Raw genomic sequence first — 16,927 nt, 5'->3', positions numbered from 1 at the left:
AGAGGTCCAGGGGGCTGGAAAACAGCTGATGCACCAGCAAGAACAGGAGTGGGCCAAGTTCATTGGGCAGCTCGGCACCGGTTCCAGGAAAGTTGGGGAAGGGCTGGTACGGGCGTCAGAGGAGCAAGTGAAAGCATGGGTCAGAGCAAGGCTGCACTGTGGGGTTCTGGAAAAGGGGGTTTGTTGCACAAAAAGATATAATCTCACTCAAAATGAGATTACAAACTAGATCCAGTGCCTGCCCATGGCAACACGGGTCACAGCCAAGGAATCTGTCTGGGTACCACCAGATTAATCACAGCACTCGCACACCGCAGCCGCTTCACTGCTGATGTGCTGCTGGCTGCCTTGGGCTCTGATGGGGACAGGGACAGCCAGGTCCCACCCCCCACTGCCCCCCATCGCCTGCCCAGACCCTCTGAGCAGAGCACCCAGGAACACCCACCGATGAGCTCTGCGAAGCCCCCGACGGGCAGGCGGCAGGTCCCCGTCACGAACTGCAACAGCCGGATCCTCTTCTCATTGTCCATCTCTTTAACCACCTGCGACAAGAACACAGCAGGAGAGTGGGAACCGTGTCACCCGAGCTCCTGCCAGGCACCCCACGCCCTCCAGCCAGGCTCAGATGCAGCCCGGGGCAGTGCAGCATGTCAGGCACAAGCTCCAGCCCTCGTCTTGTCCTGCATTTGGGACAAGTGCATCCCAAGAGGGAGTAAGGAGCACTCCCAGCCCTGCCCTCCCGCAGAGCCCGTTTTGCCCCTTCCCTCCCAGCCAGCAGCTCTATTTCACAGCAGCCCCTCCCATCACCCTGCCCTAGAGCAGCAGCTATTGCTAGAAACAGGCTGACCACAAAGTGCTGCCGCTGGCCCCAGCCAGCCCCAGCCACACACCTCCTGTGCTCCCGGGGAGGCTGCCCGGCCCCAGGACGATCCAGCGTGGGGAGCAGGACAGAGGTGCTGCTGGTGCTGGGACTCACCTGCCAGAACCACTGGATCTGTTTGCTGTTCTTGGTGTAGTGCCTGTAGATGGTATTCTTCTGCCAGTCATTCATGTCAATCTCCTGCATGCCGCAGAGCATCAGCTGGGGACAGGGGACAGGAGACAGTCAAGAGGGGCACAGAAACGGGGCCCTGGGCCTGCGCATTGGAGCACAGACTCCTTCGGTGCCTGGCTGCACCAGGCTCCAGTCCCGGCCCACAGAGAAGCCCAGGAGCAATTCCACATCCCTGAGCAGGCAGCTCCTTGCTGACATCCCTGCAGCCCCCACAACCTGGTGATGGCACCTCCCTCAGCAGGGTGCGTCACCGCGTCCCACCGCCTGCAGCCTGCGGCCCCTCTGTGTCCCCAGGGCCGCACAGGCACCAGCTCACCTCCAGCTCCTTCTCGTCGAAGTAGCGCAGCCACTCCAGCGGCACCACCTCGTTGAAGCCGTCCAGGAAAGCCTTGGTCTGCTCCTCCACGCCCCGCGTGAACCTCCAGTCCGTCAGCAGCCTGGCAAGGCAGACAGCAGTCAGTGCCGCTGGCCCGGCATGGGGAACCCCCACCATCCCTCCCACCAGTAAGGGGGGGAGCCTGGGAGCCTCAGGGGTGCATGGGGCAAGGGAGAGGGGCTCCCCTCAATTCCCACAAGCAGGTTCCCCTCTCTGCCCCTGAACCCAAGCACAGCAGCCAGCCTGAGCACAGAGCAGTGGCTGGCAGGGGGTGGAAGGGTGCAAGCCCCATCCCCTGCCAGAGTCAGTGGGAGTCGTTGGCCCTGGCAGCCCCCAGGCAGTGGGCAGGCAGGATGAGCAGCCCTGGGACAGCAGGAGAAGTTTTACCCTCTCTCCCCTCTCCTCTTTCCTGAAAGTACTGGCAACTGCCCAGGCAGCAGCAAGCCAGACCGCAGCGCAGCTCGGCCGACCGCGCCAGCCCATACTTGTCGCAGGCCACGTAGCCCAGGGAGGCGGCGGCCACGTCCCAAGCCCCACGTTCCCAGCCCAGGACTGCCTGGGACGGGCAGGATGGCCACTCACATGATGTACTCCTCCTTGTTCTCCTCCGTCACCCGGATGCTTTCGCCACCCTCCTTCAGCTCGTGGGTGGTCACCTTGCCCAGGATCTCCATGTCCTGGATGAAGTACAGCTCCAGGCCACACTCCTCCAGGCTGTTCTCCCTGCGGGGGACACGGGGGTGTGAGCGCCGAGGGGCTGGCGGGAGCAAGGGGCCCTGGGGAGCAGCGCTGCCTCCCCTGCAGCGGGACGGGCCCGCAGCACAGAGCACTCACTTGATCCAGACGATGGAGTTGTAGAACTCGGGGTCGATGGATTCCAGGTCCTTCAGCGTGGGCCGCTTGTTCAGCATCCGCTTGTAGAAGGGCAGCGTGAAGCCGGTGTCGATGAACTTCCCGTGATACAGAGCCTGTGGTGGGGAGGGGGGGGATATGCCAGGTCACAGGGACCCCAGGAGAGACCTGTGGGGTGAGACGGTGCCTCCATCCTGGGGCACCGATCCGGAGGTCCCAGAGCTGAGATGCTCACTCCTGGCTGGCAAAAAGAGCAGGTTCCCCCCCGAGAGCGCTGCCTGGGGGCGGCTGGCCTGGTGTGGGTGTGCTTGCAGCCCCCCTCCCCTCCCCACCCCAAATTCCACCGTGTCTCCTTCTCCCCTCGAAGCTCTATTAAGAGCACTTGTTTAAACAGAACTGTGCTGTGGCTTCCCTGAATCCCTGGCTTCCAGGAGCCCCAGGGCAGCGGCAGCCAAAAATAATGCAGACGCTTGTCTAGAACGGCCCAGCGGTGAGTAATAGTCTGGGGTTTTATGGGTGTCCTGCACGGCGGAGGGCAGGGCAGGACAGAGCGGGACCCCAGCAGCTGCCTCCCGCACACACCGCACAGCGCCGTGGGCCAGGGACCTGGCCCCGAGCTTGGGGAGCCCCTGGCAGCCCCCCCCTGCCAGCACTGGGCTGGGCAACCCCAGCACGCCGGCCTTGGGAGTGTGAGTGGGACGGGAGGAGCCGCGCTGGGGCTCGGGCAGCTGGAAAATCTCACACTGCTGGGGCTAAAAATAGTGCCTGGAGCTGCAGAGCCGACAGCACCTGGGGTGGCAGCCAAAGACCTGGAGCCATCCCCGCACACAGCCACAGGGAAACCAGGTCCCCTCCGGCCCCACGGCCACTCCCCAGGTTTAAACACGTCCCCTGTAGCTCCCCCCTGACAGCCCGTCCTCTGCAGACCCACACCTGAGCGAGAGGCCTGAAGGAGGGCAACAGCATGGAGCCCAGCACCACCACAGCACGGCACATAGAGCTGCCCCACCAACCACCCCGTGAGCCCCACACGGCCCCGCTCTGGGGGGGCACACCCCAACAGCACATCGGCTCCCCCATCCCTCCCGACCCCGCTGCCCGGGCTCTCACCATGGCGATGAAGCGGCCGATGAAGCGGAAGTAGGTGAGGTGGTCGGGGTTGATGGAGGAGGCCGGGTTGATCTGCAGGCAGTAGTTGTTCTTGCCAGCATACTCGAAGAGGCAGTACATGGGGTTGAGCACCTCATGGGACAGGAGGAAGAACCACTCCCTGGGCAAGAGGAAGGGGCAGTGCGGTGAGGAGCAGCCCCAGGCACCCAGGGGCTGCGCGGGGAGGCTGAGCCCCAGCAAGGGGGGGGACAGCACACCCCACACAAACCAGACACCCATCCCCTCAGGTGCTGGTGTGGGCATTGGGCCCTGATGCGACGCAGGGCAGGTATCCTCCAGCCCAGGGGCACAGTACGAGTGTGGTTTGTGAAGAGCTTCTGGAGACACCGGCCACAAACATCCCAGTCTGCCCGAGGTCCCGCTCAGAGCATCAGGGATCCCAGCAACACCACCAGCCTGTCATACAGGGACACGCAAAGCCCCTGCCCCAAGCATCCCACATGGACCCCCCCAGGAGCCCCTCCCCAAGCTCAAAGCAGCATGGGACGGGCACCCTCCTGGCTCTGCTCCCCCAGCTGGGCAGGGAGTCGGGAGTCCTCTGGCGCGGAGGCGGCCCCGGCATCCCGTCCGTGGTTCTACCCTGTGGTAGAACAGCATGACGTAACCTACCATAGGGTAAAACCACTGGCAGGACGCAGGGAGAGGCGCACGGCGGGAGCCTGGAGCTGGGGGCAGCAGCACCCCAAAGGAGGAGCGGGGCGAGAGCGCAGCAGCACCAGGGCAGCAGCTGGCAGGGGAAGCGTTAGCCCAGCACCAAGGCAGACACCCTGAGCGGGGGCTCACAGGGACATGGCACCCCCAACTCCCACTGAGACACAGCCCACACTCTGGTCACACCATCCTTGGGGCCGGCAGCAACCGCATCACACCACATCTGCCCTGGCACACACCGGGGTCCTGGGAAACACCCAGGGCTGGGGGGCTGTGAAGGTGGGGGGGAGGGCTGTGGGAGATGGGCATCTACTCGACCCATCCCCCCATGCCCTGGGGGTGTCAGAGGGGCCCAGCCAGGTCCCTCCAGCTCTCTGGGGGGTGGCATGATGCTTTCCCAGTGTTCCACCGTTCCTAAAACTCCCACCATTTCCAAGGCAGTGCCAGAGAAAGGCTGGGAGCCTGAGCACACAGACAGCCCCCTGCCCACACTGCCCTTGAGGGAGCCATGCTGCAGGTGGGCACAGCCCGGGCCAGCAGCAGCACGGCTCCGGCACGCCAGCGCTCACCTGGCGATGCCGCCGTAGTCCAGGCCCTCCTCCCCTCGCATGATGATGTACAGGCGGCGCCGCAGGTCGTAGGGCTTCATGTTCATGATCTGGGCAGGGGGAAAGGGAAGGGGAAGTGTCACCACGGGCAGGGGTCAACTCTGCACCTCCCTGGGCAACGCGGCCCCCGCCCCGCCTCACCTGCTGGAAGGAGTCCTCGAAGAGCGTCTGGCGGGACACGCTGATCTTCACGTGGCTGGGCAAGGCGTTCGACTAGGAGCAGAGACATGAGGCTTTGTGGGTGCTGGCCCCGCAGCTCTCCTCTCCTCCTGGGGTCAGGCTGCCCACGCACCCACCCAGCCCAGCACCCCCGAGCTGCCAGGGTCCCCGGGTGCTCTACTCACGTGGCAGAGGAAGCGGAACTGGTGGTACTTCCAGCGAAAGCTCCGGTCGTACGCCCCTGGGGAGCCACCCTGCTTGGTCCTGCAAAGCAGCACAGGCCTCGGGTCAGCATCCCCACCTGTGAGCTGCACGGCCCCAGCAGCCTCATCACCAGCCAGGAGGGAGGAAAGTCTCCAGGGTGCAGCTGACCTCCATCAGAGCCAGACCCAAGGCCCTAAACCCACTATGGGTGTCTCTGCCTGAAAGCTGGCCTGCTTGCCCCTCTCAGTGTCACAGCCACGGGAGGACAGGAGCTGTGTGCAGGGTCAGGGGCCCGGCCTGAAAACGCTCACCCAGACTCGAATCCGGGGCGGGGGTCCTTGAAGGTGGTGGTGCGGGTGTTGTGGTCCACGAAGTAGCGCACACCCTCGTTGGTGTACTTCATCTCCCAGCCGGGCGGCAGCGGCGGCTCCTGGATCATCCTGCACACAAGGAAGGGTCACCGGGCAGGAACCTCCGGCATCTCCACCCTCAGCCACAGCCCCCCAGATGGCCACCCCTGGGACCACCTTCAGCTCGCAGCTCTGTGCCAGGGAGCAGGAAGCACCCATGGCAGGGGACTAGCAAGCAGCCACACCCGAGACAAGAGCCCTGCCTGGGACACGCTCTGGGGACTGGCCACAGTCACAGCTTCGCTGTCTATGGGAGAGGTGGAGCCCAGGCTGGGTCCTCAACTGGGACAGATCTCTGCAGAACCCCAAGCAGAGTTCTCAGGGGTCTAAGCAGAGCCCTGTGGGAGGTCACAGGGCAAGAAGAAAGCCCCCCACTCCTGCTCAGAGCACCCCAGAGTCTTCCCCATCACCTCCTTGTCTCCACAAGCTGGAGCTGCCCCTCAATGCCAAGGGTTCATGTCCAGTCCTCCTGGGCTCTGGTGCTGCCTGCTCACTGCCTGCAGCTTTCAGGGCTTTCTGCCCCCCAGCGCTGCACCCGCTGTGTCCCCCAGCACAGAGCGTCCCAACCCCGAGTGTCCTCCCACAGGCCACCTACCCCTGCGTGCGAGGGTCTTCCCACTGCGTGGTCCGTGTGTTGTGGTTCACGTAATACACTCGCCCATTGTCCTGTCTCTTCTCTAGGAGAAAAGGGAGAGATGTCAGCCTGAGCACCCCGGCCACGCTGACCCCAGCCCGGGAGCAGCCCTCCGGTTCAGCCGTGAGGAGGTGGCTGGTTCACATCTCACACCCCCCAGCACTGCCCCGGCCCGTTTGGGGAGGGGAGAGGACAAACCTCCATCTCCCCCTGCACCCAGCCTGGCTTTCTCCATGGGATGCAGCACAGGCAAGCTGGGCCCTGCCAACCCACTGCCAGGCTGGCACAAGGGGGGTGCTCAGCCACACGCCCTCTGGGGGGGCTTCTCAAACACACCGCAAGTCCCCGCTCTGCCCTGCTGCCCTGCACAGCTCCCACCCCCTGTGTGCACACACAGACTCCCCCCCACACCTCCAAACCAAATGCACTGCCCACACCAGCACCGCTGCTCAACCCCCTGTGCACCCACAGCCTTTCACACTTGTTGAGTAACACATCCCCACCCACCCTGCACCCTCTGCCTGCACCCCCTTCCCAATGCTGCCTGTGCACCCACAACAGCCAGAGCCCCCCACACGTCCCAGCCCGGTGCCAACCCTGCACCCGCTCCCCCCTCGCCAGCCCCGCGGTGCCCACACCACCCCATGCACCCCCTCACACCCCACCACCCCCTGTGCACACCCACAGCCCCCCCAACACGTGTGTCACACACGCCACACACCGCCTCCTGCACGCGCCTGCGTCACGCCCGGCCCTGCTGCTCCATGGCGGCCGGGATGCCCCGCACGCGCTCCCGTCACCTCACGGCCCCCTCACTCCATCTTCCCCCCCATGGGGTGACCAGGACTCCATCCATCCCAGGGACCCCATCCATCCCGGGGCTGCCCTCCCCATGTCCCAGAGCCGTGCATCCCCCAGCTGACCCTGGACAGAGCCCCCCTCCTCCTGGCACAGCAGCGAAGACACCAGCACCGTCCCCACCAAGACCCTGCCCTCGGAGACCCCGTGAGCAGCCTGGGCCCCTCTGTCCCACTCCAACCCCCCAGCAGTTTTAACCCCCCCATTGCCCCCCCCAGCACTGCCTGGCTGCACCCACAGCACCCAAGCCTGCCCTCTCCAGGGATGCTGGGGTCCCTGACAGAGAAGGGGGGGGATGTCTCTCAGCCCTGGGAACAGCACAGGGACCTTTCAAAGCATCCTGACATGTAATGCAGGGGACAGAGGGGTAGGACAGCCAACCCCCTCCTGCCAGCCCCCAGCCCCGCTGTGCACCAGGGCACAGCATCCCAGGCAGCAGGATGGATCCCTGCTCAGCAGAGGAATGGTCTGGAGACGAGTGAGGAGTTGGATCCCCAACCTCTCCCCCAGTCCAAAGAACAACCACAAGCACTTCTGCATTCGGTAGCTGAGGGAGACTGGGAACTCCTCCAGGAAAAGAGGGGAAAAAAGGAAAAAAAGCTGGATTTCAAATCAGAGATGGTGCTAAGCACAGGCAGACAGCCCCACACAGCGCAGCACAGGGAACGCTGGCTCCCCAGCTCGCTCCTCTTAGTGCCAGGGATGGGAGCAGAGGAGCTGGTCCCAGCACCCATCCTCTCCGCTGGGTGGGCAGGGTCCTGCTCTGGGCGAGGGTCCCGGCAGGCTGTTTGGAGAGCGACAGGTGATGCTGCTCAGTACTTACCCCAGCCAGGAGGAAGAGGACCGAGAGGATCATTGTCGGACGGGGCTCCGGATGGCTACAGACAACAGAGGGTGAAAACACAACGTCAAGACAGGGCAGGGCCGCCTGTGCAGAGCGGCACAGAGGTGAGCTGTGCAGCCCCCGCTCGCCTCCCTCGGCCCCAAGATCCCAGAGAACTTAGAAAAAAAAAACCCTGGAGTGTTCAAGGGGGGGTTAAAGAGGAAAAAAAAGGGAGGGGGGAAAAAAAAAAGCCCAAACTAAACAGAGGCTGGGGCAGCCAAGGGGGCGGCGGGCAGGGGCCGTGCCGCTCGGAGGGGAGCGGGCCGGCGGCGGCCAGATGTGCGCGGCTGCTCGGCTGCCGCCGCCTGTCCCCACCAGATACACCTCCAGCCTCCTCCAAGAACCACACACAAGAGGGGAAAAAATATCGCAGGCCTTTCCAATGAAATCATTCCCACAAGCCCTGTCCACGCCCAGCGCTTCCTGGCGGGCCGGGGCCCCCTCCTCCGCGGGCAGGGCGCGGGGCGCGGGATGCGCTCGCACTGAGCGCACATTCATCGGCGCAGACGGGCGGCTCCGCACCCCACAGCCCCCCCAGCAGGTTGGGGGGCGACGCACAAAGCACCTTTCTTCTTCCCCGGGGCGGGCAGAGCCGGCAGCCGTCACCCAGCCTGAACCGGGGGGATGCCCTGGGACGGGGGGGAGCGGGCTGGAGCGGGGCCCCGCTGCCCCTGTGTGCGTGAGCCCCCCACCCCCCGGCTCCGGCTCCACCGGCAGTCCCTGGGGATGGAGACGCAGCCCCAGTTGGGGCTTCAGGGCAGGAGGAGCCCTGTGAGTGCTTTTAATGATGAAATAAGCAGCATATTGTTACTGAAACGGCATTTCCAGGGCCCCCCCTGTCAGGCGGCTGCTGGAGAAGGGCTGGCAGCACAGCCCAGCCGGCATCCTAGCCCTCCACCCTGGGCCCAGGACATGCCACCACAGCCAGGCCCAGCCCTCCTGCCCCAGGCTCAGCTGCTGCCCGGGGTGCCAGGACCCCCACCCTGAGCCAGGCACCAGCACTCGGGACGCCCTGCAGTAGCCTGTGCCTCTCTGAGCCTCGTCTCTTCTGCCCAACCCCAGGTGCCAGGACGGGGTGCAAAGGCTCTGCCCACTCAGCGGCCAGCCCAGCACAGCGTGCCCCAGGCTCGGGGCAGTGCCTGCTCCCTCCCTGCCTGGAGACACATCCAAGTCACATCCAGAGGTATCACCTCCCCGTGACTTAAAGAGTAACTAATGGAAACTAACAGAGCAGAGAGACGAGCCCCCGCAGCAGAGCTGGGGGGAGCCAGCCCTCCGGCAGCTCACCACAGCCCCTGGGAACAACCCAGCCCCCTGTGCCCCCAGGACCCCTTGGTGCAGGGGATGGTGTGTGGGGCAGAGCCTGGGAAGCACCACTGGCCCCCCAGCCACGGCTTCCCCCAGGGGCTGCAGGGAGGGCTCGCGTTGTGCCACCCTCCTCCTCTGGCACAGGGGACGCTGGAGCCGAGCAGAACGCCCAGGCAGGGAAGGAGGCAGAGCAGGAGCCATTGCTGCTGGCAGCAGGGAGCTTGAAGCAAAAAGCACAATCATTTCATCAGGCTAAATTTGGAGCACGAGTCCCTCCCTCCCTGCACACGCCGCGGAGCCCGGCCAGGGCGAGTCGCACAGCGCTGGAGCCGCTCCAAGGCTGGTGCTGGCGGGGACACGAGCGAGCGACAGGCCCGGAGCCCCGTTCAGCCTGTTGGAAGCCCCCTCCCACACACCCCTCGGCAGCAGTCCTGCCAACGGAGAGCCAAGGAGCACAAGGGGGGACCCAGACCTGCCCCAGGGGCAGGAAAGGGGCAGAGCAGCTTCCCGCACCCCTGGAGCACCCCAGCTGCATCTCATGTAGATGGACACTGGAGGACAGACCCTGCGACCCCACCCCAGAGCACCCGAGCTCCTCACTGGGGCACAGAGCTCACAGCAGTGCTGCTGGCACATTCAGCCTCCAGCCTTTCTCTGAGAGGAACTAAACATGGATGGGGAGCTGGTCACCCCACTCTGCCCACCTTCACCCCACGCCTGCCCCACTGGAGCTCTCTGCCTTCTGACAAGGGCTGTGGTTTACACCGTGGCACAGCCTCTGAGGGGCACAGGGATGACTGGGGGCAGAGCACTGGGACATCACCTGGCTCTCTTCCTTTCAGCCTGCGGCACAGCGGCCACCAGCATGGCCCTGGGCATCAGAGGGTCCTGGCTCCAGCAGCAAAAGCAAGGCCAGGACAAAGCGGTCTCTGGTCGGGAGCTGCTGCTCTGTGGGGCTGCTGAGACACCTCAACCTGAGTGAGGAAAGGCAGCATCTCAGCCCAACCCAGGAGCAAAGGACAGAAGCAGAGAGAGCCAGGGGAGATCACCAAGCCCAGCAGCACTCACTTGCTGCGAGCCTGGGTCAGCAGCAAGGCTTGGCTGCAGGGAGCCAAGGGAGAAAGGGTGTGCTGAGCTGAAGGGACGCTGAGGACATCTCCCACCACCCTCCAGGGCCACTCAAGCCCTTTTATAAAAAGCAAGTTACTCCCACAGGGTTCTCTGCAGGCAGCAGGAGCTGTGGGGCTGCACTGCCTGGACACTGTTCTGCTGAGCAGCCAGACCCCACACGGCCCAGCGTCACCTCCAGCACTCAGGGGGTCTCCCAGCCCAGCCCAAGTGGGACTGGCAGGAGAGCTGGGCGAGACCTGCAGCACTGCAGCCCCGGCTCTCACCTGGTAGAGGAATCTTTGGCTGAAGTGCTGCATGGCTCCTTGGAGCTGGCTGCGCTGGGACTGCCACTGCTCATAGTTGCGGACGTACTCGGCGGTGGGGCGCTGCCAGGTGGTGGTGCGGGTGTTGTGGTCCACGTAGTAGTAGCGGCCCCGAGGGTCCACACGCTTCTCCCACCTGCCAACGCCAGAGGAAGATGACGTCACCCTCCGTCCTCAGCGGGTGCTGCGGGCAGGGGCCCCCAGCTGCCGTGCAGCAGCTCAGCCTCAGCGCTGGTGTGAGGGTGGGGGAAGCCCCGGAGAAGCAGAGAGCACACACACCACAGCCCTACGCTGAGGGACCTCCCACGCCCTCACCGGACAGGCAGCGACGCCTTGAGAACACCCAGCTGCTGCCCCAGAAGGTGCTGATACACGACTGAGGGGAGCACTGGGTTGTGAGCCCCCTCCCAAGCTGCCAAGGTCCCTGGGGGTCAACTGGTGCCGCAGGAGAGAAGCAGCTCAGAGCTCTCCAAGAGGGACACAGCCGGGAGCTGCCGGGCCAAGCGCCCAGCTGGGGAGACCGTGATCTGTCAGGTCACCACAGGCTGACTCCAGCCACTTGCTCTCTGCCCCCCTGCACACAAGAGCTCCCTTTCCAGCCCCAGCACACCCCCCATCCTGAGTGCTGGAGGGGCTGCTTTGGCCAACAGCCACCACAAGGAATCACAAGAGACTGGGGAGACCTGGAGCAGCTCCCCCAAGGGCACACAGAGGCAGGACGGGATGCCCAGGCACCAGCAGAGTTCACACCAGGATGCTGTAAGCATCTGACCTCTGACAGAGCTAAGGCACAGGCTGGAGACCTGTGCAGGAGGGCAGGAGCACACCTGGGGTTCTCCAAGCCTTCCTTGCCAGGTAATACACTCCCACTTTCACACTGATGGCAAGCTCTCTCCCTCTTCCCAAGCTGCTGTAGGACCAGAAAGTGGATTAATTGAAGGTAACGTGTGCCCAGAGGTACCTGGAGGACCAGGGGACAGGCTTGTGTTTCCCTTCCACACGTGACACTGGTGGTTAAACCACACTTCAGTCACTCCAGCCCTAAACAGCCTCAGCCCAGAGAACAGCATGAGTTTGGCTGTATGGAGTTCTCTGCTTTTGGGAGCACAAAGAGGTGAGAGTTCAACCAGCTTCTGGACAGCGTGTGGCCCCAGGGAGGACCTGGAGGCTCTTTGCTCCTGCAAGCAGGGAGCTTCCTGCAGGTCTCCCAGGGCCCATCAGCATCATCTGCTACAAAACACGCAGCCCCCAACGTGCCTGAGACCCTCTGAGAGCCCCAGGGTCCAGCTGCAGGCTCGGGGCATGCCAAGCATGCCTCTTTCTGTTCAGTTCCCAACCAGAAGCACAGCTCTTCCCAGGTGGCACGAGGCCCATCCCCACCCTTCTCCCAGCCCTTGGGGGGATGCTGCTGGCATCCCATCCCAAAGGCCCAGCCTGCTCTGCCCGCAAGAGGCTGCTCGAGCGATCTGCGACTGCCAAGGGCGGCGTGGAAAAGCTCTCCCTCTCACAGAGGGCAAAACACCACAGGCTGGGAAGCTCTTCCCTCTGACAAACGATGAGAAGACCTTTCTGAGGACACAGGCTGTGCTGTCAGGCCAGCAAACACCTGGCCATCTCATCCCATTTCTTTTCAGGAATGAGAAGACCTTCCTGCCACCAGCTGCCTCCTCCCCTTCCCTACAGAGTCCCACACAGCCAGTGCAGCTGCCCAGGGCCCCTTACCCTGGAGGAAGAGGTCTTTCCCACGTGGTGGTCTTGCTGTTATGGTCTACATAGTAGACTCTACCATTAGGCAGCTCTCGCTGCTCCCACCTGCAAGAAGAAAAGAAGAAATAAATCCTGAGAGAGGTGACTTGGCAGCCCAGAGCCTGCCCAAGGTGCAGCTCCCAAAACAAACTGCCCTCCCTGACGCCCAGCCCCACTGCTCTGGGGCCAGCCAGGGGGAGCAGCACCCCTTGGGAGGGATGTGGAGGGAACCTGAGGCTGAGGAGAGGGCACCCATCCTTCCCCCAAACGCAGGGGTGAAGTGGAGGGGCTCAGCTGGGACAGGGCATGTGGGACCAGCAGCCAGAGCCGTCGGACTCACAGGCACCTCTGTCTGCTTTACACCATGCCCACACAGCCTCCCTGGGAACACGGCTCCTGGGCGTGCCCCGGGGTTCAGAGCCCAGCCTCCCCCTCCAATCAGCCAGTGTGAATAATTCATCACCACCTTATTACCAAGGGCACCAGCGAGCTGCATCTGGGGGATGAGCCAGCCCACCTCCTCACAGGGCTGAGAGCAGCTCCCACCCTGGGAACAGGCAGGGTTTGCAGCCTGAATCCCTAGTTTTTCCCCCCAGAAAGCAGGATGGTCAGCATAAGCTTTCACACAGGGTCAGTTTTACATCCCCTGAGTTTCTGATGTTGTTTTAGTTTGGTTTCTGCTAATACATCTCTGAGTTTGGGCTGGGCTGACTTCTCCCCTTGGCCGTCCCCCTGCTCACTGCCAGCAGCAACGGCTTAAAAACGTGGCACAGGCAGAAGGGACGGGGCTGGGAGCTGGGCCCTACAGGGAGCAGGGGTGACAGGAGGGCCTGGCCTCGCCCCACTGCACCAAAACCAGCTCTTTGCCTTTGTTTATTCACAGGAGTTTAGGCCTGTAGCAGCTCCAGAGCACCCCGTGTTCCCAGCAGCTTTGGGTCTGCAGCAGAGAGGGGGTAACAGGGGGCTGCTGGCAGGGAGAGCGAGCCCCTGCCCCACTCCCTCAGCTCTCCCTCCTGATCCCATCCTCAGCCTCTATGAACCATCACAAACAGCCTCCAGGAGCGAACACACCAGCTTCTGCTGTGACAGCGAGGGAACAAACCTGAGCTTGCAGAGAGCAAGAAGCCCTCTGCGGGGGAGCAGCCCATGGCCTGGGCTCACAGGGTCCCTGCTCACCCCAAAACCTCCCCGGGGGGTGGCCTCAGCCACAGGTCCACGTGCACCACAGCTGGACACCGCTCCATGGGGGGGAAGGCAGGAACGGGGAGAGCTGCAGCCACCTCTCCACCCCCGGGCAGAAGCAATCCCGGCCCGTGAGATACATCAGTTCCCCAACAGCAGGAGAGGAACAGGAATGCCAGGCTCAGGACTTCTCCAGGAGGTTGTCTAACCCAAATCAGATCTGCTGGCTTCACTTCTGAAGGCTTCTCAAAAGCACTGCCAGCTTCAGGCATGCACAGGGACCAGGGGACATCTGCAGATAAAAGCTACCAGGCAGCAGCACTGGGTCCTCCCCATCCCTGGGGCAGACCTGGGGACACCAGTGCTTATCCCAATGGGATGTCCAAGCCAGGACCTTTGTACCTCCACACCCTTAACAGCGAGGCCAAGCTGCTGGTGCTGACTGATGCCCTCTGTCCCCATTTCACACCCTGTGCAAGCAGGTGACAAGCTCACAGGCTCCTCAGGACATTTATTGAGGGCTGCCTCTCCCTACGAAGGGCAAGTCACCTCCAGTAAGCAGCAAGCCCTGACGAGCTGTCATTACCACTAATGACCAGCGCTGGGACAGCCCATCCTTGCTCACACCACCCTGCCCAACCCTTCGAGCATCCCTGTGCCCTGCCTGCTGTCCCGCAGGACAACAGGCTCTGCCCTGGGGACCCTAACCCCAGCCAGCATCCCTCCCCCTTGCCCTATCCCCCCTGACAAGGACGAGGAGCAGCGTGGATGGCGAGAGCTCTACCCCACGCGCATCGCTGCCCCGCGCATGGGCCGGCGCTGGCTGCGCTCTGCCTGCCGGCAAGGCCAGGGGCACAGGCAGCCCCGGACGGCTGTGGCAGTGCAGAGGCAACCCTGGAGTCCAAACAAAACGCCCTCCTTATGTAAGAAACCACAGCCCCGCGCCGCCTGCCAGCAGCATAATGCACCTCTTTGTGCGGGCGAGACAGCGCCGAGCACACACCGCGCGCTACCGGCCGCCTGTCCCCGCGCAGGACCATCGCTGATCGGAACCAGATGCAGGAGCCAGCGGCTCTCGGGCCCCTCCCCCCGCCAGCTATCGGCTCGCCCAGGAACCCCGAGGTGGGAACCGGCACCCTGCGCCAGGGGCCTGGGCGACCGGCGGCTCCCGCGCCACACGCGCTCCCCGGCTGCGCGAGGAAACCGTCCAGGAGGATGTGAAGGAGGCTCTGGGCACTGCCAGGGCTGGAATTATTCAGAACACCTTCCAGCACCCTCCAGCCCCGAGAACAGACTCCCAGTTGTGTGAGAGATGCCTCTGTGCCCACCGCAGCTGGTGCAGATGTTTGGAGGCGGCTGTGGGAGCAGACAGCCCCGGATCCCCGCATGACCCCAGGCGCTGCCGCTCCAGCCGCTCGCAGCTCGCCCGAGCAGGGAGCCCGGGGCTGCTCCCAGCACCCTCCAGGCAGGACAGCTCTCCCTGCTCCCACGGATGAGACACGCTCAGAGAAGGAGGCAGGGCCCAGGTGGAAAGCAGGAGGGACACGATTCCCTTCCGGCTCTGGGGGTGTTCAAGGCCAGGTTGGATGGGGCCCTGGGCAGCCTTGTGTAGCTCCAGGCCTGGAGGTTGGTGTCCCTGCCTGTGGCAGGGGGGTTGGAGCTCTATGATCCTTGGGGTCCCTTCCAACCCAGCCCAGGCTGGGATTCTATGATTTAGGGAGCGACCGGCAGCTCCCGCAAGCGGCAACAGGACAGGGATCGCTCACGGGCTCCGCAGCAGGATCCACACAGCCATCCCTGCAGGAGCCAGGCCAGCGAGGGGCTATCCCTGCAGAGCAGGCTGCTGCCAGAGCTGCAGCAGCCTGGTTCTGTCTGCATCCTTCTGCCTGACACATCGCTGCCTCCACCAGCCCAGCCAGCACACCCCCACCTCCCCGGCTGGGCCCCAAACCACCACTCAGAGCAATACCCTGGCATGGTGACTCAGCCAAACATCCCCTGCCCTACATCAGGTCTCAGGAGGTCCCCAGCAGCCCCTTTATGCCACCCCAGGGCTGCTGTGTTTTGTGCAACCCCTCTCTGTGCAAATCCACCCTGGCCAGGACCTGGTCTGGCAGCTCTGGGGTTGGGCTCACACCACAGGGACTTGGGGGGACTCAGCCCTCTGCTCCCCTTCCCCTGGGCAGACCTCAACACTCCTGGCTGCTCCCCAAACCAGCCCAGAGTGTAACTCAGCACGTGCAGGAGGGTTTCTGCCCTGTTCCCCTACGTCAGGCCAGGGAGGGATGGTTACACAAGGTGCTACTCAAAAGGCATCTCCAGAGGCCCAGACAGCCCAGCCAGGAGGATGGCTCATCACCCCTCCACGGCTCCTCTCCAGCCGTCTCCCAAAGCACAACAGCTTTTCCTCCTCCCCACTCTGACGTGGGTGATTTTCTGGGGTGTGAGCGCTGCAGGGAGACAGGCGTGGGCAGGACACACAGTCCTTCCACCCAGCTGGACCAGGTCAGCACAGCTCCAGCGTGTCTTAAAGCCAGGCTCACAGCACCCCCGAGGCTCCGGAAACCCCGACTGCGAGGTACCTGTGGGCTCCCCTCTGCCCTCAGAAAGAAACACCATCCTGTCTCCACCTCGGGCCGTGCAGGGGTGGGGAAAAGGAGACCTTCAGTCTACCTGGTAGAGCAGGAAGGGGCATAAGCTCTGCCTGGAATAAAGACCTTTTTCAGAGTGCTGGACTTTTCCAGCTGCCTGGAAACAGGAAGCGCCCAGGCCGGGGAACAGAAAGCCTCACACACAGGCATAAAGGCACACTGAGCTGTTAACCCTAATTACCTGTGACTGACACACCAGCCAGGCCCTGACCTTCCAGGCATCGCCTCAGCCAAAGGAAAATAAACAGCTCCCTTCATACCAAACACAAGCCATGCGCACCCCCCTCCTCGTGCTTTGCCTTCTCAGCCCAGAGTTAAAGGTGTCTGAAGTACAAGGGAGACTGACCCACCCCAGCACAGAGCAGGCTGAGCCCCCCCAGCCTTCCCACTGCCCCCACCAGCATGGCTCAGCCAGTTCAAGTTCCCCTCCCAGCCCCTTCCCACATCCCCTGGAGGAGGAGGATGCAGGATGCGGAGCATCCGCAGCAGGGAGTGGAAGGGGCACAACTATAGGAGGGTCCTGCCCACCTCCCCCAGCAGTAGCCAGGGCCCCCGTGGTGTCTCTGGAGGGCATGTTGGTGCCCTCCTGCCAGGAGGGAGCTCCCTGCACATCCACGCTCACTCTCTCATGTGCTTTCCTCTGATGGATCCCTTCAGCAGTCCCAGGCCAGCAGAGGAGTAGCTGCTGCTCCCCTGGGTGCAGACGCTGAGCCCGCTTGCTGCAGAGATGCGATTCGCTCTCGGCCAC

At 63.6% G+C, this 16,927-nt stretch overlaps 1 protein-coding gene across 3 annotated transcripts in view; it reads right to left on the bottom strand.

Moving 5' to 3' along the window:
- Nucleotides 1–16,927, bottom strand: part of WWP2 (WW domain containing E3 ubiquitin protein ligase 2) — a 33,183-nt gene that overhangs the window by 1,742 nt on the left and 14,514 nt on the right. For 2 of the 3 annotated variants that reach the window (XM_084270272.1, XM_084270274.1), the window contains exons 8-21: nucleotides 12,323–12,412; nucleotides 10,562–10,736; nucleotides 7,800–7,854; nucleotides 6,080–6,161; nucleotides 5,386–5,514; nucleotides 5,056–5,134; nucleotides 4,853–4,924; nucleotides 4,673–4,761; nucleotides 3,393–3,552; nucleotides 2,265–2,398; nucleotides 2,013–2,153; nucleotides 1,371–1,491; nucleotides 977–1,081; nucleotides 442–542 (exon numbers count right to left, since the gene is read on the bottom strand). In XM_084270272.1, coding sequence (XP_084126398.1) covers nucleotides 442–542; nucleotides 977–1,081; nucleotides 1,371–1,491; nucleotides 2,013–2,153; nucleotides 2,265–2,398; nucleotides 3,393–3,552; nucleotides 4,673–4,761; nucleotides 4,853–4,924; nucleotides 5,056–5,134; nucleotides 5,386–5,514; nucleotides 6,080–6,161; nucleotides 7,800–7,854; nucleotides 10,562–10,736; nucleotides 12,323–12,412 — 1,533 coding nt within the window. Of the gene's footprint in view, nucleotides 1–439; nucleotides 543–976; nucleotides 1,082–1,370; nucleotides 1,492–2,012; nucleotides 2,154–2,264; nucleotides 2,399–3,392; nucleotides 3,553–4,672; nucleotides 4,762–4,852; nucleotides 4,925–5,055; nucleotides 5,135–5,385; nucleotides 5,515–6,079; nucleotides 6,162–7,799; nucleotides 7,855–10,561; nucleotides 10,737–12,322; nucleotides 12,413–16,927 lie in introns of all 3 variants that reach the window. The other variant, XM_084270273.1, reaches the window with a different exon arrangement.

The sequence above is a fragment of the Gallinula chloropus genome (assembly GCF_964237585.1).
Source record: "Gallinula chloropus genome assembly, chromosome: 13".
NCBI classification, from domain to species: Eukaryota; Metazoa; Chordata; class Aves; order Gruiformes; family Rallidae; genus Gallinula; species Gallinula chloropus.
Note: the sequence above shows the minus strand (reverse complement) of the source record. Positions and strands in the feature narration are given on the sequence as shown.